At 37.0% G+C, this 21,855-nt stretch overlaps 3 protein-coding genes across 6 annotated transcripts; 2 read left to right on the forward strand and 1 right to left on the reverse strand.

The window, feature by feature from the left end:
- The first annotated feature begins 604 nt into the window (after positions 1 to 604).
- LOC137722521 (protein IQ-DOMAIN 2) lies at positions 605 to 4,251 on the forward strand. The gene is made up of 6 exons (XM_068461543.1): positions 605 to 880; positions 1,490 to 1,584; positions 1,680 to 2,015; positions 2,145 to 2,366; positions 2,756 to 2,875; positions 3,199 to 4,251. Exons 2-6 carry the CDS (start codon positions 1,516 to 1,518, stop codon positions 3,895 to 3,897), a joined length of 1,446 nt encoding a protein of 481 aa, XP_068317644.1. The 5' UTR covers positions 605 to 880; positions 1,490 to 1,515; the 3' UTR covers positions 3,898 to 4,251.
- Positions 4,252 to 5,201: 950 nt separating this feature from the next.
- LOC137723258 (mitochondrial import inner membrane translocase subunit TIM14-2) lies at positions 5,202 to 7,576 on the forward strand. Its single transcript, XM_068462414.1, has 3 exons — positions 5,202 to 5,337; positions 5,926 to 6,104; positions 7,189 to 7,576. The coding sequence occupies exons 1-3, from the start codon at positions 5,335 to 5,337 to the stop codon at positions 7,343 to 7,345; spliced, it is 339 nt and encodes a 112-aa protein (XP_068318515.1). The 5' UTR covers positions 5,202 to 5,334; the 3' UTR covers positions 7,346 to 7,576.
- A 489-nt stretch (positions 7,577 to 8,065) lies between these two features.
- Positions 8,066 to 12,355, reverse strand: LOC137722464 (uncharacterized). 4 transcript variants are annotated; one of them, XM_068461470.1, is made up of 7 exons: positions 12,145 to 12,355; positions 11,401 to 11,830; positions 10,130 to 10,321; positions 9,757 to 9,996; positions 9,326 to 9,543; positions 8,826 to 9,074; positions 8,066 to 8,593 (listed from the first exon to the last, which is right to left on the reverse strand). In XM_068461470.1, the coding sequence occupies exons 2-7, from the start codon at positions 11,804 to 11,806 to the stop codon at positions 8,351 to 8,353; spliced, it is 1,548 nt and encodes a 515-aa protein (XP_068317571.1). In that variant the 5' UTR covers positions 11,807 to 11,830; positions 12,145 to 12,355; the 3' UTR covers positions 8,066 to 8,350. The 4 variants fall into 4 exon arrangements, with proteins under 4 accessions (XP_068317571.1, XP_068317572.1, XP_068317570.1 ...); XM_068461471.1 differs by having other exon boundaries at positions 11,401 to 11,876; XM_068461469.1 differs by having other exon boundaries at positions 11,401 to 11,810; positions 12,130 to 12,354.
- Between the last annotated feature and the right edge of the window lie 9,500 nt (positions 12,356 to 21,855).

Genomic DNA, 21,855 nt, shown 5'->3' on the forward strand with positions numbered 1-21,855 from the left:
CGTTTAGTACTACGATCTATTAGTATTTTTCTTTATTTGTAAGTGAAAAATTTTAGGTTCGATTTTTGTCAAATGCGAATTTGAACCATATTATGAGGGTTAGCCTATTCTTCTACGGCTTAGTGTAAATAATATCGTTTGTTCAAAATAATAAAAAAACAAAAACATTCAATTGCATATGACATGTTTAATTAAATTTAAGTTCAACTAACTTTACTAATTATATACAACGTTCTCCTTGCATCGTATACGCATTAACCCTATTGATCATATCAAGAGAAATAGTTTTCGTTTTAATATACTGTCGTGGGTGATAATTATTTACAATATTGGATTATGAACGATCTTGTTACTGTACTCAACATTATGCTTACGTTTATATACACAACGAAGTTTCGATAATTTTAACCCAACATTCTCTCATGTTTGACAATGTTGGTGATTTTATTCAAAACTATACAAAAATCCGACCATTACGTTGTAAAATATTGTTTGCGAGAGAAGTAAGCTAACGTTGACAGGGGGACAAATTGACCTCCGGTAGGGTCCTTAGTTGTTACCGTGACGGTGAAGATGGCATCTGGTCCGTTCTTAAATAATTGGGGCCCACTTTGCCCGACCCAAAACGTAGGACCCACAGGAGCAGAACCTAGCTGGTCTTCTTCATATGATATTCTGCTTCTCAATCCTTGAAATTTTCCTTGTCAAGATCTGACTTTATTTTCCCTTTAAGTGAAAGACAGGAGGGCCGGTGGAGGCCTATTGGCTGTTGCGCTTTCAAGTTTGTTGCAATACTCTCTTTGGTTGGTGGGGAAATAGTTGGAGGAGAAAGAGGAGGGCCAGTCTCTTCCCATTTGAGATCTGCCGCTTTGCTTACAGGGTAATGCTTTTGACTTGCCCTTTAATTTGGACCCGATTGTGGATTTTGTTTTTGGAATTCACCATGTGATGTGATGCGATTCTTTGAATGCTGTTTTTTTCGTTGTATTTCTTGGATTGTTGGCGTTTGGGTTACTAATTTTGGATAAAAGAAGCAATTTTTAACAGGTCGGTGTTGTTTAATTTTGATTTGGAAGATAACCCAGTTGCTAGTTGGACTTGATAATTGTTGTGAATTTTCCTTTTTGGATAAAAATAGGCAATTTTGGCATCTGGGTCTTCTTCCTTTTTTTTATTTGGAAGTTACCCAGTTGCTAGTTGAACTGGATAATTTTTATAAATTTTCATCTTTGATTGCTTGAATTTTACTGACATTTAGCAAAAAAAAAACTTCTATTCTGCCATGGAAAGTCATTGTCTAGCTTAATTAACTGATTTTCTTTCCTTTTTTGCTCCCCCAGGATTTATTCGATAATCGATTTGATCATTAAAAATGCTGATTTTGTTATGGATGTGCCTCCTTGTACAATTTCTGATATTATGTACCAGATGCAATCATAATTTTTATGCAATTGAAATTTGGAAGTTAACTTTGATTTGTTCCTCACAGGGATTAGTTCGAGGAATGTTAAGGAGATGGGGAAGAAAGGTTGGTTTTCTTCAGTAAAGAAAGCTCTGAGCCCTGATTCTAAGAAGAAAGAGGAGGTTTGAAGATGTTCGAATTCAGCTAACGTTGTGTTTAGTTGTATATTCCGTTACGAGTCTTTGATTTTTTTTGTTAAACTTTTTTTTTTTTTCAGAGATCAGATAAATCAAAAAAGAAATGGTTTGGGAAACAAAAGTACCCGGAGTTTGAATCTACTTCTTATCAACCGTCCATTATATTGCCACCTCTTCCACCACGAGAAGAGGTGAAATTAACCAATGTGGAGAATGAGCAGAACAATGATGCTTACTCTGTTCCAGTCACCACCACAGTCACCCCTACCGCAGTGGCTGAGGCTGCAGTTTCCGTGGCTCCTCCGACTCAAGCTGTTGCAGAGGTTGTAAGATTCCCTACAACTACTCAGTATGCTGGAAAATCTAGGGAGGAAGTGGCAGCAATCAAGATTCAAACAGCATTTCGAGGATACCTGGTATGATTTTAGAAATTTATATTTTGGCCTTTGACATCCTTGATGGCAGTGTTCATAAGTTTATAAATGGATGCTAAAATATAACCTTATATTTTGGAATTAACCTGAGTTGTTTTCCAAACTTTCCAGGCAAGAAGGGCGTTGAGGGCGTTAAGAGGGCTTGTTAGGCTGAAATCATTGATAGAGGGATCTGTTGTGAAACGGCAAGCCACAAATACCCTCCGATGCATGCAGACTCTATCTCGTGTGCAGTCTCAGATACGTTCCAGGAGGATTAGGATGTTAGAAGAGAATCAGGCTCTGCAAAGGCAACTCCTACTAAAACATGCAAAAGAGCTTGAGACTTTGCGGGTCTGTTTTATCACTCTTTGTTTGTTATAATCTTTTAGATTGCAAAGTCTTAAGTTCTCCTTTGGATTTAACATTTCATTTTCACGGTAATTAAACATATGAGCTGTTTGGGAGACAAGTTATACTGGCTACGTTTTCATTTGAACCTAATTTCTAAACGCTTCTTTGTGAATAAACTAAAAGTACGGGTTGAAAGTTTTTTCTCATGCTGGTGTGAGAAATGCAAGTTAGAATTATTGCATTGTTGACTCGGCCAAGTCAAATGGGACAATTACAAAGGTTGAAATCAAAGCAAAGATTCCCAAACAGATATATATTTGGAGTTTTATTGAGATAACTTTTCATCCAGATGAACCTCAACTGTTAACTCATTTTGAAAATTGATACAGCTTGGGGATGAATGGGATGATAGCATACAGTCAAAGGAGCAAGTTGAAGCAAACCTATTAAGCAAACACGAGGCAGCAATGAGAAGGGAAAGAGCACTTGCTTATGCATTCTCTCATCAGGTATTCTAATCTATTATATTACATAACATAAATGAATTGAAAGGATTAGGAATAGCTTATGCATTCTCCTCTCCTGTGCTAAATTATGATGTAACGATGAAAGTCATGGGAACATTCAACTAGTTACCACTATGCTATTTGATTAGTTATAGTGAGTTTTGTTAGCCTGTAGATGTAACTAATTACATATGGTGAATATAAACTGCTTGGTCCGTGGTTACCATTTATGAAACCAAAAGAATTTCAGCTGCTGATTTAATTTTAAGTTTTCCTGAATCTTGAATTCACCTCGTTCTGGGTCTAACCCCTGTATCACTCCACAGAAAAATGGGAAGAATACTACAAAATCTGTAAACCCAATGTTCATGGATCCAAGCAATCCCACATGGGGTTGGAGCTGGTTGGAAAGGTGGATGGCTGCCCGGCCTTGGGAGAGTCGTGGCATGACAGATAAAGACATGCAGGATGAGCATGCATCTGTAAAGAGTGCAAGTCGCGGCATTTCTGCTGGAGAAATTAACAAGTCCTATGCCCGCTACCTCCTCAATTCCGACAAGCAATCCCCAACAGCCAGTGAAAAGCCAAGCCATCCTGGATTTCGGTCCCCTTCAACTCCTTCTAGGCCAGCTTCGAAAGTAGCTCGAAAATTAAAGCCAGCAGCAAGCCCAAGGTGTAGTAGGGTCCCGGATGATGACACGAAAAGCATGGTCAGTGTGCAATCAACTCAGTTTAGGAGGCACAGCATTGCTGGCTCCTCTGTGAGGGATGACGAAGGCCTAGATAGTTCTCCAGCAGTTCCAAGTTACATGGTACCAACTAAATCCGCAAGAGCCAAGTCCAGGCTGCAGAGCCCAGCAGAGAAGAATGGGATCACTGAGAAGGACTTGCCGCCTGAGTCAGCTAAGAAACGGCTGTCATTCCCAGCCTCCCCCGCTCGACCAAGGCGGCATTCTGGTCCACCAAGGGTTGACAGCAGTATAATTACAGCAAACAAAGTGACTGATATTGGAGTCGAAAGCTAATAATTTCCAGCACAGAAAGAAGAGTGGAAGAAAAGCTGTTTCATGGACCAAAAGGGAAAGAAATAAAGGTTTATTCCATCCGTGAATTGTTTGATTTCTTAATTAATACTTCCTCAAAAGTTGTTGGTGTGGGGTAAAATTAATCCCAGGAGTTTGCTTATGCTGCAAGCTATGGGCATTTGTTGTTATTTTTTCAAATTTGTTTATTTGTATCTGATATAATTACATCTCTTATCTGGGTCCTTGCCATTGTCAGAACCCAATTCTTAGAAGACGAAGACTAATAGTGTTCTGTTGAATTTCATGTTTCCTCGGATTGGTGATTATAAAATATATGTATATGTATTTAATTTATGGATTATTGTTTCATTATTTGGTGTAGACAGTTCCCTTTTCTATTATTTTCAATTGCCAAAATCGGTTATTACTTTTAGTTCTAAAAAAAAAAAAAAAATGAAAACTAAACTCTAAATTGAAAATGAAATAATTATCAAACAACATTCAAAGTATAAAAAAATGATCGTTGATTTCCAGCTTTGCCACTTGTTTATGCCATTATAACATTGGATAAAACAATTTTCCATTTTTAACAACGGAGAATTTTTGGTCTTGTATTGTATCAAATAAAGAGGAAAGTTAACAATCCAAGGTTACATGTAGCGTTATAAATCGACTTGAAAAAAATTTGAGCATGCATTAGGTTTGGCTCAACGAAGTTCAACTGGTAAAAGAAACAAGTCGAGTTAATGTTTGGTTTAATAAGAAACAACTCAAGCTTGAGCATTTATAGGTTTGGCTCATAAAAAATTGTGAGCAACTCATATTTCTTCCAAACAACTCAAGTCTAATGCAGCGGCTTGCTGTAAATAGCAGAAATCTTGAATGAGACATAAAGATGGTCAGGATAGCGCTCAGAGAGACAGGATTGGATAACCAAGGTTCGAGTGGGGCGCTCGGCACACAAATCCAAGTCTTTTTTTTGTGAACAAACGATAATATCTACACTAAAAAGATGTGGAAGTGAGCTAAGCTTTATAATGAACTTGGCATAATGATGTAGTTCAACTTTACATTTGGTGAGAATCGAATCTAAAATATCACTAGATCGTAATACTAAGTTACTTTTTTCGTTTTTATTTTTCTGAATAATTTTGTATGAGGTAAAACAGAGATTTCAAAATAAAAAATTTATAAGTTGGATTTCAAAATAAAATAAAAAAACAAAAGTCTTTCCTTTTACAACAAGTGGTTTCCTTTGGCTTCTTCTACAAGTACTCGGTTGTTGTTGTCGGCGGTCTTCTCGTTTGCAATTACGTTTATTTAACCACCAAACATTATTTTTGTTGCAAGAAATCAATTCCTAAACGAAAAGACCATAAACCCTAGTTTGGCTGAGGCTGGCGGAACTGTTTCTTCGATCTCCAAAGAGTTACAGAAATGGTGAGCCCTCTTTCCAACACGCTCAATCTTTCTCCTAGATATATTTGCGCTCTCTCTCTCTCTCTCTCTCTCTCTCTCTCCAAAGAGTTACAGGGTAGTAATTTTATAGATTGGGATTATGCGGAAGATTCTAAATTTAGGGTTTATCGTCAGCGTCTGTTCTAAATGCAGATGAAAAATTATAGGACCTGAAAAATTTAGAATCTTTTGTCTAAGTTAGAACAATAAGTTAATTTTTTTAGATTATTTGCTTTGTTATTGCCTAATGAACGACGATTTCTAAGAATTTTAATTTTTCTGTATCCTGGGCATCGATCATCCAACACTTTCTGTCGTTTTTCGTTTTGATTCGTTAGAATTTACGCGTGTACTGTCCATATTGGAGTAGGGAATTTTGTGCTTTGTGTGACTCGGACTGCAACAATGAAGGACTGTATCCGATTGAGCCTTTATGTTTGAATTCACAACTATGTACTTTGATAAGTGTTCGGCGAAGAGTTAACCGCTCGTAGTTGCAAAATAATTTTTTTATTGCTCGTAACAATGTTGCACATGCTACCGGTGATGCTTATGTAATATTTGCAACAGGTGACGGCGTTGATAGGAGGAATTGCTGTGGCTGCTGCTGCTTATGCTGGCAGATATGGCATTCAGGCTTGGCAAGCTTTTAAAGCAAGACCACCTACTGCTAGACTGCGGAAATTCTACGAGGGTGGTTTTCAGTCTACCATGACCAAAAGGGAAGCCGCTCTCATACTTGGAGTGAGGTACCACCTGGCCTCTTTTTGAAATATGTATAAAACTGTGTTCTGTTTGAGTCATGAAATCTATATTGTGACATATTATATGCTAGAAAAGGTGTTTAATGTTCTTTGTGGCGATGATGACAAAAATTTCTTTGCAATGTTTCCGTTGCTAATGTTTCCCCACCTATGGGTCTGTTATTGGGGTGTGGAGTTTTTCAAGCAATTGCAGCTCTACTTCCTTACATATCTAGAATGGAATAGATGGATGAGGTTAGGATTATTTGATCGTTGGACTGGTTAAGCCGTAAGCAAGTCTGAAGGAGCCTATTTTCTTTTAGAACCCACTATGTAACTAGCAGTTCTTCCCCTAGTTGTCGTTGTGGAAACTGGGTCTTTCTATTTTGTATTGTACCTATTGGTATTCCTCGCGTCTTTCAGAACCTTGGGCCTTAGCCTCTTTTCATAGTTCAGTTATTTACAATTGTGAAATTTGTTACTTTTTTTTCTTTTCTATAGGCATATATGTGTCGAAATGTTCGTCCTGTTACTGATCTTTTAACCTTAGTGGTGGTTTTCAACCCGAGGTATACTTGAGCCTTGAGATTAGCTTATTAGCATCCAATGGATTTTAGGTTCTGCTCAAATAGAATTTTGGAAAGCTTGTGGGTGCCTAGCACAAAATTGGTTGTCTGTTCTAGGTCCTTTGATTCTTCACAAGAAATTTCTTTATTGGCGTAAATGACAGGAAGCTTAACTAGTGCCATGCTTCTGACATCCCTCAGAACGTTATCTCTACAATACTAGCATGTTTCCTATTATCCGTTTTCAGTAGCTTAAGCTATTAGCTATGTTAGTTTTGAGTTCAACTTTAGTGAATTTTTCATGTCTTGATATTGAGCTTGGAAGTTCATTCTTTCATCAAAATTTGGAACTTGCGTATCTTTATGCCTGACATCAACTGAACCAGTGCACACTCGGTCCTGGTCAATTAGAGCAAGTCTCGAGCTGTAAAACCGGGACAAAGTGCAAGCTCTGGGGTGCTGTTTTATGTCTTTTTGCATTATCCGCTAGACCTGATGTACATATATATTCTTTATTTTCTCAGGGAGACTACTCCTACAGACAAGATCCGGGAAGCTCATCGGAGGGTGATGGTTGCTAACCATCCAGACGCAGGGGGTAGCCATTACCTTGCATCCAAAATTAACGAAGCTAAAGAAATGATGCTTGGAAGAACCAAGGGTACCGGCTCTGCTTTTTGATTGTATTGACTTGTCCTATTGCGTTGAGCCGATCCCATTCTTGGCGAAGGTTTCACATAGTGAGTTTTAGGAGGGTCATCCCTGTTTTGGATCAAAAAATTTCGGTGTATATGAACGAGGCAGTTTCTGTAGCAGGGAAATTATAATTTGAGGATCCCGTAGTTGGACCCTAATTGGACCTCTTGTGCGTTCAATTTCATGAAATTTCTGAAGCATTAAAGTCATTTTTCTGATATCTTTGCTAGTTTGCTTCGCTTAAGTAAACAGAGGAGGAATTGCTCAATAGGACACGTGTTCTTTGCTGTGAGGCTATCACATTTGTGTCAATTTTATTTTGTTTTCTAAACAAACCATTTAATATGGAATAAGCTATGGAAAACACTATAAACCCCTCGTAATTGAAAGACTAAACAACCATATTTCCTTTAGCAATTCTGGGATACTTTCTCGTCTTCTAGCATGTGGTGGGAGAGATATGCTCTCATGGAAGGGGTGACCAGTGACGTTACATGACAAATATAACAATTAAGATGGTGGTAAAGATACGCTCCCATAGAAAGGGTGACCGGTGATCAGTGACCAGTGACGTTACATGACACGGGCACTGAATCAATTTCAACGATCAGTGTTAATTTATTTTTTAGACTGAATTGCCCTATGTGCTTGTAGGCACCGAAGAAAAATCGATTGTGAGAATCGACAACTATTGGAAGAGACGAGTGCCACCAAAACACGCATAAAATTGGCTTAGACTCCAAAAACAATGTGTCCATTACATTCGTTCATGTGGATGTTGTGGCATCGAGTGAGTTCAATTACTCTCATTTACTGTTGAAAATTACACATTGAGCATGGCATGTGAGCTACTCCTCCAAAACTTTTCAAACTCTTACCTTCACGCTCCGCTGAGACGACGAGCATCCTACGGTTATTCTATGGTATTTACATTAGAATTTTAGGTAATAAGAAGCGATTATCAGAAACGCTGTGTAAGTCGCGAGAGAATCAAGCATTCGTTGATATCTCTTCTGAGCTGCCTTTCGATGGCGTTGTATCTATATCCACTTTTTCCACTACTGGACCTTGAGGGCTTCCAAAAAGGGTAGTGAAGATCTGTCTGTGGCATTCATCACAGAAGTATAAGTACGAGAAGTGGCCTTCATTTGGGAGCTTATGCACGTAAGATCCCGGCAAAACCCGTGCTATATAGTCGGTCACTGATTGTGGGATTACCATATCATCCATCCCCTGTACAATATTCATTAGACTTAAATGTCATTAACAAAATTCTCAGGCCAAGTCGCACTGTTCATAGTAGTTCTAAGTCCTCACTTGTGAATTTCAGCATAAGATATAACTGACTCCCGCAAAACCAACGGCATACAAAAGTAAAATGCCACAAGATTCATAGTAGAAACACCAGAGCAGTGAACATTGGATGGGAAATTAAGCGATACGAGATAAAAATATATGCACCAACCTGCCATATGTGTATCCGGCCTAGAAATCCAGTCAGCATGCATTCTGCTTCACTGTTTGAGAGCCAAGCAAGAAATCCTCTTCGTTGACACTGTTTCCGTGCCTGAAGATCTGCCAGACTAAAACCCCACCGTGATACTTGTAGGACAGCTTCCTCTATAAAGGGTTTGATACTCCCTTGGCGGATCGACTCCTCTATATCCCTTTGCAAATATTCCTCAATTTTTGGATCTTCAATTAGAACTTCATCCTGCACATGATTATGAAAGTTGACATCTTGCAATGAACATACCTGAACATATTAAAAAAGTGACTAAAAATACGAAATTTTTACTCTATCCAAGGCAGTCTTATTATCAACACAAAAACATATTGGCATGCATGATCATGCCTAAGGAAAATGAGAAACAGAGAAATCTGTTTAAAGCTGCAACCGACGGCGGGGAAGAAAAAAGTTTGCAACCTCGCAGACTATTTCAAGATAGATGACAATGAGCTCACCTTCTTCCCCAGTGAGAGAGACAACAACTTATCAATTCTGTTGTGTTTTCCTGATAGGAAGCTTCGGCGATAAAAAGAGGAGAGAAATGTTGGAAATCTATGAGCTAAAAAAAACATCAATCTCCTTCGCAGAACCCATGGTTCCCAAGTCTTTTTCATCTCCTCTTTAGTCATGCCCGGTTCATAGGGATTAATTATTGGGGCTACCATGGCTGCACCTGCAAGTTTACACAAGATTCATAATACAAGAAGTTATTCAACTCTTTAGAGAAGGGTGGGAATATAATTTCACCAAAAAAAAAAAAAAACTGGTGGGAATATAAGGGTGAGCATAAAATAAGGTTTGGATTAAATATAATTATGTTCAGCATCTACAGAACCCAAATAGAAACTAAACCATGATCATAAATTTTCAGAAACGAGTGATATACCTGCAACTCTGTCAGGAATGTATCTGAGAGAAGCCCAAGCATGCATGGCTCCACTTGAGTGGCCCAGCACCCAGAACTTTTCATCAACACCAATCGTGTTGGCTAAGTATAGCATATCCAATGCCGATGAGTTAAGATTCCTACTGGGATGAGGATCACTCTCCCCAAAACCAGGAAGATCATATGTGACCAAGCGGATACCAAACTCTTCAAGCAATGATATCTTTATTCCTGGTATACCTTTTGAGAAAAAAGAAAAAGAAATTGGAAAAAAAGGGGAATTAAGTCCATATAATCTTCAGCAAGAGCATATATATGGCTTCCAAGATTCTAACCGTCTAAAATAATTTAGCAGTACAAGTGATTTATTTACCTGCAAGTCGGGATGAAAGAAAAGAATGTGGAGCAATCAGCAAAAATCGAGTGCTCTTTGTGGGGACTCCTTGTTCTTGATAGGCCAATCGTCTCCCATCTGGAAGTAGTACATGACTAGCACTAGGAGGATGTATTTGTATTTTCTTCACTGATCGGACCAAGCTGTCATTCTTGGTATTGACATTCATAGCTGCACATGTTTAAAAATGTACACACATCATATCATGCTTCTATCACGAAGGAACACAAATGTATATTGCGATCAAATTCATGTTTTGGAGATCCTAGTAAAAAAACTTTCTTAGTTCATAGAAAAACGATGACCAATCTAGAACAACTTTTACAGGACAGTTGTATATTAATGAAATCATAATTCTAATACATACAAAAGGCCAAATAAGAATATTGTAACCACTCCATCAAGGAATTCAAGTGAAGACCTATACTGCTCCCATATGAACAGTTTGGGACTGATTCAGATAATTTTTTCTTTTATTTACTCATTGCACCAAATCTATCATCAATCAGCAGACTAATATAGCCAGACTGTTAAAGATGAGACCAAAGTTGATTTCCTAAGTGCTAATATCACCACTCATATAGTCATGCCATATCCAGAGGATTTCCAAAACATAGCAGCATGGCTCCAGGCACCACAGAGCACTTTTCTCGTTAACTCCTCATAAGATTTAATGTAATGCAACAGAGCAAAGTTGCATCACCTAGAAACAATTGAGACTTGAGAGCATGCACAGGGGCAAAACTTTCAAGTATGCATTGCGGATTAAAGAAAGCAAAATGGCAACCCTATGATAGCATCACGGACTAAAAAATCGAAGTAAGGTTTCATGCAAAGTTTAATTATGCCATCTTAAGCATCAACTTTCTGCTAACTGCATGACAACTACTCTAAATATTATAAAATGTTGCCACTCATGATCCATGATCAAGCAAGGATAGACACGAGCTCAAGAAGAGCTCATGGTTCAACGGTTGAATAAGATGTATCAAAAGAACAAAACTCGAGCCACTAACTCAAAAACATCAGGAGCAAAAATATAACGTGAAAATTGAGAAAGCTTTATCCGAAAAAAGTATGTAGATCAGAAGTGTAGCGCCTCCCTAAACATTCCTTAGCATATAAAAACATTCATCACAAAAGAACACTTAAACAGTAAATTAATAGTCATCTGAGTAACAAATCCCTTGTTTAGTCATCACAATTAATCCAACAAACTTTCAGCATTTAACAAATGCAACACAATATACCTGTAAGCGCAAGAATGAACACGAAGAATATCACCGGCCACGCGTGAGCCGGATCGCGATCCTCCGGCAAAAACTCATTCAAGTATCTCAATTTCGCCCACGCCTTGGCGCAGGGCTTCCGAAGCTTTCGTACAATGTACGAGTCCTCAGTCAGAACGTTCTGCGCCACAATGTCCTTACAGCCTCTTGCCAAATCCACAAGTATTTCGCCCCAAGCGATCGCGAATCCTTTAATCTGGTCCTTGAAGCTCTCCGATTGCTCCAATTCTCCGCCGGAGGCGAAACCGGCCTCAAACGACGCCGTGGAGACCTCAATAGGATCGGCCGCCGAGAATCGTATCCCCGAGTCACTCACCAGACTCGCCAGTTCGTCCCGCCACAAGCTCGATCCTCTCACCTCCGACATTTCGCTGAAATTTGAAAACACAGTCTACTGAGAGTGAGAGTGAGAGTGAGAGATCAGAATCATCGAGAAGCTTCAATGGAGAGTAAAAGCTATGTGCTTATATACAGAAAGAGAGAGAGAGAGAGAGAGAGTTGCAGAGGCAATGATGTCAAAACTGCAACTTTCCAAGAGTGAAATTCAAGCTTGGTTTGTTTATTCCTAATTTTGCTAAAAAAAGAAGAAAACCGAACCGACCACCATTAAAAAACGAATCGAAACCAACACAGAAAAAGTAAAAGAAATTATAAATACTCAATGCATCAAAAAGAAAAAGCCAAAAGCACCTCTCTACTGCTCACCTCAGCTCAGCGGCGTTTTAGCTTTTGCTTTCCCCAACACTGAAACCGTTGCTTCTCTGAAAATTCTGATCTCAATCATTCAACTATTTATTGGAATTGACTTGTTCAGTTCTCGTCGGCCCTTCGCCATAGCTGGTTTTCTGCAAGCACTTATACGGGAAAGAGCTTTACGGTGCTTAAGGTTGAAGATGAAGAGTCGAAGACAAGAGCCGTCGATGAGGTCCCATTTTGGTGTGAAGCGGGTAATGACGGTTGAGATGTGTCCACGTCATCAGTTACTACGCGGTGCTTTTAACGGCTGGTAACCGGCTCGAGCGGTGCGTGTCCGGCGGTGCTGCGCACACTGTCGACCTGGAATTGACGGTTTTCAGTGCACATAAAGGGGCCCATGTGACATGGGAACGTGCTTTTCAATCTTTTATGCCCTGTTCGATCTTAACCGTTAGTTCGGGTCAATGCTATGTTTCCCGAACCATTTAGCCTAGTTTGGTACTAAAATGATTCTGAAAAAAATATTTCACTTAAATCCTGAAAAAAGTGGCTATCAAAGATTTTTTATGTTTGGTAAACAATCACCTTCAGCTTTTTTTCACAGTTTTGGGTGAAAAAAAACTAAAAACACAAAGCAGCAAAACGCAGCTTTGAAAAACCAATTTTTTTTCACATATGTTTTACATAAAAGTTTATCAAACACTATAATACTGAATTTTTTTTTTTTTCAAAAACACTTTTACAAAAGAGTTTACCAAACACTCTACTGTTTTATTTCACAGTTTATTATTCTCACAGCATAACAGAAACAGTTTTTTTTCAAAACATAACAATACCAAACCAGCCCTTAGTTTCATCCAACGGTGTTTATTTTGATGAGGTTTCTGAAAGGACGCGAGTATATAGAGTGGATAGCCCTTCGTGAATCAAATCATGAAAAATGTATTCTTTGAATTAATTTGCCTAGGGTAATGTTGGGAATATAAAATTTGTAAACAAAATTTGCAAATCACCAATATAAATGAGCACGTTTATCAACACTTAAGTAATAATTCAATCATCAACTTTCATATCATTTAGTTTATAAAATTTTGTATACAAATTTAATTTCCTATCATTACCCATTTGCATATAGACCCCATGGAATTTTAGCAGTGTCTGCCTTTTTTTTATTTTTATTTTTATTTTTTATTTTTTTAACAAACAATAGTATCCACACTAAGGGGTGGGAGAGTGGCTAATCTTAATAATGTGGTTCAAATTCGTTTTTAGCGAGAATTGAATCTAAGATCCCTTACTTACAAGTGAAGATGAATACTACCAAACCGTAGTTCTAAGTAGCGGGATATGCATTTGACACTCAAAGAAAAACATTTGAAAACTTACCACCTAGATTTTAATGTTGGTGCTAATGGTCGTGGCCAGCTACAATACTTCACTATATTTAATACAATCATTACTTGATTGTGTTCATTGTTAGTCTCAAGCTATTAGCGAGAATCACTAAGACAAGTGTGTAGGTAATGTGATCAAGTCTTTATATGTTATGTATGTATACTAGATACATACTCATGTCAATAAGACCTCAGTCATTGCAATAATGCAAATTAGTCTTTGAACCTGAGGCGTTACATTTGTCTTGTAGTTAGGTTCTTAATTTTAAATTATTGGGATTAAGCTACCTAATCATAGAGGCAAGTGAATGTACAACAAGGAGTCTCGAACCTTCACAATTGAAGGAGAATGCTCATTGACAAGATTCAAAAGTCTTTGGCCAAAGCATTGTGATTTGAAATGAAGTTTCAAATTTATCGAGTTGAATATTGAATTGATCACTTAGGCGCTTGACATGAAATAGCCTAACCAATGTGATTGATAGCATTATATTAGAGAATGACCATATTGTATTGTAGTTGCAACGGAATAGCTAGATCCTCTCGTAATTAGTACATTGACTAGGGGACCATGACATGCGAATATGCATCTCTCATGATCTATAAGATCTTTGAAGACGAACATTATTATCTTTATAAAAAGGTGAATTAAAAGATAAGTTTTTAGGTCCAAAAAAAGAATTAGTTGAATCTAATTCATTTCACAACCTCGTTAACGAGAACCTAAAAGATCACACATCCTATCTAGGATTATGGTGATGGAAATAACTAATTAGATTAATTAGTTTAGGAAAATAGCTGTTAATTAAATTATTTAATTAATTATTACGATGATTATATGTTTAAAATGAGCCTCGAAATAGTTTTTGGGGGTGCCGGGTCCATGGGGCCCAAACCCATTGAGTTTGTTTGAAGTTAAGATAATTGAGAGTGCACTAGTGGCTCAAATTGCCCAACACGCTTTTTGGACGGAAAATAACATACAAAATGGTGATAAAGGAAACTTGCTTTTACGTGGTGGTGTGTGGACAAAGAGTGAAAAGGTTGGAACTTCCACAAGAAGTTTAAGGCCTTCTTTACACATATGCAAGTTGTCACATGCATGTGTAAAAGGTTGTCTTCTACTCTTTCTTAAAGGAAAACTAATGAAAAAAATTTGAAAACTTTAAGTTTTAATCAAAATGAGAAGAATATGTTGTAAGTGAATAGTACTAGAAGTGACTTTTTAGAGTAAAAATATCATTTTCGTTAAAAATGAACAATACTGGAAGTGTTTTGTTAAAACTCCCTTCTTAAAAAAAAAAAAAAAGAGTTGTCTTCCACTCGTCCTTACATGCATTCTCTCTAAGGATAAAAAGTTAGTGTATTATCTTCTAAGTCTTTGCAATAGAGAAAGGTAGAAATGAGAAAATCACCACCACCACAACCAAAACCATCTCCTCCCTTGCTGCTAGAGTGTTTGGTCAACACTTTAGCACATCATCCATACTCATCTTAGTTCTAAAGTTCAACTATGGCAGCTATCAGTTCATTGGAAACGGAGTACGTAGGCAACCTACTGATGTGATGACTAGGTGTAACCAAAACCTACATAGGTTGTTCTTGGTCTTTAGAGATGGAGCATGCATGCAAAGGAGCCCTCCCTTCGAGTGATTGACCTTGATGAAAATCAAAGTGGTGATTTCATAGGTATAAAGTTTCTATCTCAAATAAGTGAAGTCGACATTATGTTAGTTAGGCACCTTTACAACAACTTCAATGTAATAACATGGGAAAAAATTTAAATATATGAATTAGATATTCATAATTATGAATATGTGGAAAGAATCGAGAATTTATATTAATTTATTTGAATTTAGTTTTAAATTAAACTAGTTACGAAATTTGAAGTTTGGAGATTAATTATTTAAAATCCATAAACCTTTTGAGGTCACAATGTATATTTTTGAATAGAACTCGATCTCACGAACACGTAGGCGCAAACCATTCGTGAAACAAAGTTATAACGAAGAAGTTATTAACATTTAAAGTCAGGGATATTTTGGTAATTTTACTTTATTTTAGAAGGCTCCAGAAAATCTGGAGCAAAGAGTTGTGCCACGTCTATTGCTGGGATGAAAGCAATAGGAGATATGGACAGCTGGGATGGAAAGTAAAGAATAGAAAAGGAGAAAAGGGGGAGGACCAATCAGAAAGAGGAAAAAGAGGGGAAAGGAGAGAGGAAGAAAAAGAAAAAAAAAAAAAAAAAAAAAAAAAGTGGGGGAGGGGCGGTGGGGGTGGCAGACCTGCATAACCTTTGGACTTAACCCATGTAACCCTTTCTCGGGGCCTTTCCGTCAATTTTTGTGGCGAATCAAACCACCTACCCACCAGGGAAACACTTTAGGAACTTCCCTCTTTCCATTCCACCCCCAAGTTTGATGGAATTTGGCCTAAAAAAATAGTGGAACCCGCACGGTGGGTGCAACAGGTTTGTGTGTAAATTCCGCAAATCCTGAAATGTTTTTCTCCAATTACCACCACAATTAGACTTCCCTTGAGGCCTGGATTAAAGCCCAGGCACTGGTTAGGGCGTTGGAGTTGTTTTGGAGTTGAATTAAGAACACCCAAATCAAAGGTTTCCGAGGGTTTAAGGGCAAATTGAGGTGCTTTTTTCGGCCGAATTGGACTTCAGCCCAGTTATAAAAGTTGTTACTCTCATTGAACTCTACTTGCCTGTAAAATTTGGAAATTTTTAAAAATAGTGAAATTTTCCAGCAGCCGACCGCCACCCGCAGTGGCACATACGGCGGCGCGTGGCCAGTGGGCCGACACTGCATTTTTCATGCAAATTTTGATGTTTTGAATCCATAATTGATAACCATTTAATTTGATTCGATTGTGGAAGGTAAAATGGAATTTGGCCGATACTAGAATATAATAGAACGAATGTGAACTGCAAAAGGCTTGATCTCGCTCAAGGGTTCGTAGGTAGTCTAACAGGGTTAGATGCAGCCTTGAATAATCGAGAATTCCATTTTGGTTGAGTAGTTGATTTAAGGAAAGAAATTTGATGAATAAGATGAAACTAAATCTTATGCGTTTGATAAGATGTTTTTGGTTGAGATTACGTGACTCATTAAGGAATGTTAAATTAAGAATAGTGTTTAATGGTAGTAAATTAAACAAGAGTTTAATTGGGCCTACTATGGTAATTATTTCCCGAAAATAGATATTTCGGGGTGGGGCATTACGAAATGGTATCAGAGCAGATGATCCTGCTCTATAATATGCATGATTCTCGAGATATTGTTGGTGTGAATTATGATATGAAATGTGGTTGCATGATTTTAAAAATTTTGTGAATAAAGTGGCATTCATGTGACATATATATGTGAGATACTTATATGATTTGCATTGTGTTAGTGGTGCAATTTCCATGGTGATTATGAAATTCCAATAGTAGGAATTATTGTTTGCATTGATATTGCATTATTCTCAAAGTTCTTTGAATAATGAGGAAGTTATGTGGATATAGATATTGTGAATCATCATGAAATGAAGTGAATTGGATTGATATTATGTTATGCACTATGGCAATGTTGAATTTAGGCATGACAGCCCATGGAATGGGAGGAATGTTGATTTGGGCAAAAAGAAGGCCGTGAATGTGTGATTTGGGCGGAAAAGAAGCCAGTGGATGTGGATTTGGGCGAAATGACCCATGGAATGTGGAAAAGTGATTGAATGAGCATAAAGACCCAGTGTTTCCAGGAAAAAAAACTCCATGTGTGGGCTGTGAGAATGAATTATTGAAGTAATAAGAATATGTGATGTATATTGGCCAGGTATATTACAATCTTTTCCAACCTATTAGTCATTGATTGAGATAAAAGAAAAAGGTGGCAAAATCCTTGTTTTGAAAATCATAAGTGAAGCTAGAAATTTTAAAATGTTGGCCAATGATAATTGTGGTTGGAAATTTTAATATTTATTAAAGTCATGATGATTTATCGAATGGGAATAAAATTATAAAATGTGGTTATGGTTGATCATTATATTTTATCATAAAGATTTCTTCATTTATTATTGGTGGACATGAATGAAAGTATGGAATGAGATTTCGAGTTCTTTAATATAAACCTTTTCCTAGTTGAGTTTTGCGTTTGAGGAAGAGAATTGACAGGGAAAGTTTATGAATTACAAATTTGATTGGTTTGGTTTGCCATTAATGAATTATGGCATGAAATTTTGATATTTTGTTAGCCGCGATAGTCATGGCTTGAAATTTGACATTTGATTTTGCCAATGTGAGAGAAAATAATTGGACCACTAGTAGTTTAAAAAGATTAATTGATGCTCCATTTTCTACACAATTTGTTGCCTCTTGACATGTCAAAGTGCATTATGTGATGTAATGACCAAATTTGGGTACATGGAATCCCACAAGCCTTATGCTTTTTTACTTCACTTTAATCAAATATACATTACAGAAATGAAGATTTGAACTCGAATGCAAAAAGAAGAACATTTGCTCTAATCAATATGATTGTGCCTACATTTGCATTGTTGGATTTTGTTAGAGAAATATTTCGTATTATCTGCAAGGATGGTTAATAACAAAACACATATCATGTGTGCGTAATCCCAGATGCCCTAAGTTCAAATGCAATAGATGAACATATTCTCAAATTCAACCGGTGCCCTTGATTGGTTGATGCATGTTTAATTTCAAGCATTGGTTTCTTTATAATTAGGGTGTTTAGTTTGTCCTTGAATAGCTTTAGAGCTCTCTGTCAAGTTTATGCTCACGTGTGGGAAGCTTTTCTAGAAAGAGTTCATAAACGTATATATGTTGGATTCCCATGGCCATTCATTAAACAATGGGAAGGGCAAAAAAAAAAAAAAAAAAAAAAAAAAAAGGAAGGATAAGGTTTTTAAATTTATTATGGGTAATTTAGTTTAATTGTGGATACAAATGAAATCATAGAACGAGATTTGATTTCGTTCAATGTTGATGATATGGCGGATTTGGTTTTAAACTTCTTTCCATTACCTAGTGATGTGATTGGAAATTCCAATAATTTTGGTTGGAATCTTTGTATTTGATTTTCCAATTCTAATGGTTTGGCTTGAAATTTTAATATGTACTCAGCCATTAATGATCATGGCTTGAAATTAGGATATTTAAGTGGTCAAAGATAGTTATGGCTAGAATTTATGATTTTTGTGGTTATTATGCTAGTATTTATCTAGCCAATGGTAGAGGTGGTTTGATGTTCTGGTATTTATTTAGCCACCGAAAACTATGACTTGAGGTTAGATATTGTTTTTGCCAATGTTGTTATGACCAGAATCTCTGATATTGGTGCTACCAAAGTAATGGTAAGTGGTATTACCAATTATTATGATTTAAAATTTCAATTAGTGTGATTGGGATTTTGGATATTTATTTTGCCGATGTATGTGGCTAGAATTTATGTATTTTTCCTTATCCAAGAATGTGGTTGGAAAACTGAGAAAATGTGTGAGAATCACGATGAATTCTTTGTTGATTTATTTATTTTCAACTTAAATAAAATCGTAGACGGAGGTTATAATTTTATTCACCATAAAAGAAATGGTGGAAATAGTTCTAATTTCTTTTCGTAACTCGGCGGTTGAAATCTCGAGGATGAGATTTATTTTAACGGGGGGTGAATGTAATAACCTGGGAAAAAAAATTTAAATATATGAATTGGATATTCATAATTATGAATATGTGGAAAGAATCGAGAATTTATATTAATTTATTTGACTTTAATTTTAAATTAAACTAGTTATGAAATTTGAAGTTTGGAGATTAATTATTTAAAATTCATAGACCTTTTGAGGTCACAATTTATATTTTTGAATAGAACTCGATCCCACAAATGTGTAGGCGCAAACCGTTCATGAAACGGAATTATAACGAATAAGTTATTAACGTTTAAAGTCAAAGATATTTTAGTAATTTTACTTTATTTTAGAAGGCTCCAGAAAATCTGGAGCAAAGAGTTGTGCCACGTGTGTGGCTGGGATGAAAGCAATAGGAGATATGGACGGCTGGGATGGAAAGTAAAGAATAGAAAAGGAGAAAAGGGGGAGGACCAATCAGAAAGAGGAAAATGAGGGGAAAGGAGAAAAGAAGAAAAAGAAAAGAGGGGGGCGATCCGCATAACCTTCGGACCCGACCCGTGTAGCCCCTTCCGAGGGCCTTTCCGTCAAAATTTCGACGAATCAAACCACATACCCACCTGGAATAGTGGAATCCGCACGGCGGGTGCAGCGGGTTCGTGTGTAAATTCCGCAAATCCTAAAATGTTTTCCTCCAATTACCACCACCATTAGACTTCCCTTGAGCCTGTAATAAAGCCCATGCAGTGGTTAGAGCGTCGGAGTTGTTTTGGAGTCGAATCAAAAACACCAAAATCAAGGGTTTCCGGCGGTTTAAGGGCTTTGAATCCATAATTGATAACCATTTGATTTGATTCGATTGTGGAAGGTACAATGGAATTTGGTTGATACTAGAATATAATAGAAAATGGAAAATAGAATGAATGTAAACTACGAAAGGCTTGATCCCGCTCAATGGTATATAGGCAGTTTAACAGGGTTAGATGCAGCTTTGAATAATTGAGAATTCCATTTTGGTTGAGTAGTTGATTTAAGGAAAGAAATTTGATGAATAAGATGAAACTAAATCTTATGCATTTGATAAGATGTTTTTGGTTGAGATTACGTGACTTATTAAGGAATGTTAAATTAAGAATAATGTTTAATGGTAGTATATTAAACAATAGTTTAATTGGGCCTGCTATGGTAAATATTTCCCGAAAATAGATATTTCTTCCCGAAAATCGTCACAACTACATCACTGGGCCCAACTTATTTCTTCCAGTTCTAAAATGAATTAAGCTTTTAGGGCTGATCGATGGCACTGACATATGTCCCTCTCAATTTATTCGTAACTATACTGGACTTCGTTTTCTCAATTTTGCACATGAAATTTGGTGTGAGCGAGATCAAATCTTGATGATTTGGATAAATTTGACTCTATTTGAAAATCTTCTTCCTTTGACTGTTGGAATGGATGATTCTAGATGTTTATGGCTCTCTCTGGAAAAACGTTTTGCTGGAGCTTTTTGCACATACATTCATAGTCTTCATGCTAAGATTCAGACGATCCAAAAAGGTGATTCTTCGATGACTGATTACTTCAATTCAATTAAAAAAAATTCTGACAAATTGGCTGCTGCGGGTGAACCATTTCCTGAGTCTGATTTGGTAACTTATATTCTTTCTGGCCTCCTTGATGATTACGAAACATTTTTTGATTCTATTGAAACCAGAAATGAATCTGTTACTTCTTATGAACTTCATGGTTTACTTTTGAGTAAGGAGATTTCCCTTCAAAAGCATAAAACTCGATTGACTGCATAAAATGCATCTACTCCATTTCACGCTTATGCTGCTCAAAATCGTCAAATAATTCTGGTCATAACTCTGGATTCCGAGGGAATTATAGAAGCCGCAATCAAAATCGCAACAAATGTAATTAAAATTGCAATTTTGGGGGAAATCATTCTACTAACCAAATTGGTGGAATTCTTGGTGCTTATCCATCTCGATCAGGAGGATATCAGCCTAGTCAATCGTCTTTCTTCTCTGGAAAATCAATTCCATGCCAACTTTGTAATCAACATGGTCATCAAGCTCCTCATTGTGGCCGTCTCTCTCAATTTGCTTCTTCAATGACTTCTGGCAACAATCAATTCTTTGGCAACCATCAGTTTTCGGGTTAGTCTCATATGGCTAAGTCAGCAGTAACTAATCCTACACCCAATTATTGGATTATGGATAGTGGTGCTTCCCATCATGTTACTCCAGACCCTTATTCTCTCAATTATGTTATTCCATGCACTGGCAGTAAGCAGCTATTTGTTGGCGATGGTAAAGGTCTGTGTATATCTTATATTGGTCATGCTTTTATACGCATATCTAGTCCAGCTTTTAGACTTAAAGATGTCTTACTTGTGCCTTAAGCTTTTCATAATTTTTTCTCTGTGTACAAATTTGTCCATGATAACTGGTGTTCTCTAACTTCTGATCTTTTGGGATTCTATATCAATGATCTAAGACCTGGGAAGATGTTCTTCCAGGACCCCAGTGAATGTGATCTTTATTCATTTTACTAGACAACTTCCAATGGATCTTCTAGAATAACAATGTCTCTTCGTGCATTGATAGTTGCAAAGACCGATATTCATCTCTGTCATAGAAGGCTTGGAGACCCTTCTAGTGCAGTTTTACATTCTATTTTACATAC

Source organism: Pyrus communis, chromosome 17 (assembly GCF_963583255.1).
Source record: "Pyrus communis chromosome 17, drPyrComm1.1, whole genome shotgun sequence".
NCBI classification, from domain to species: domain Eukaryota; kingdom Viridiplantae; phylum Streptophyta; class Magnoliopsida; order Rosales; family Rosaceae; genus Pyrus; species Pyrus communis.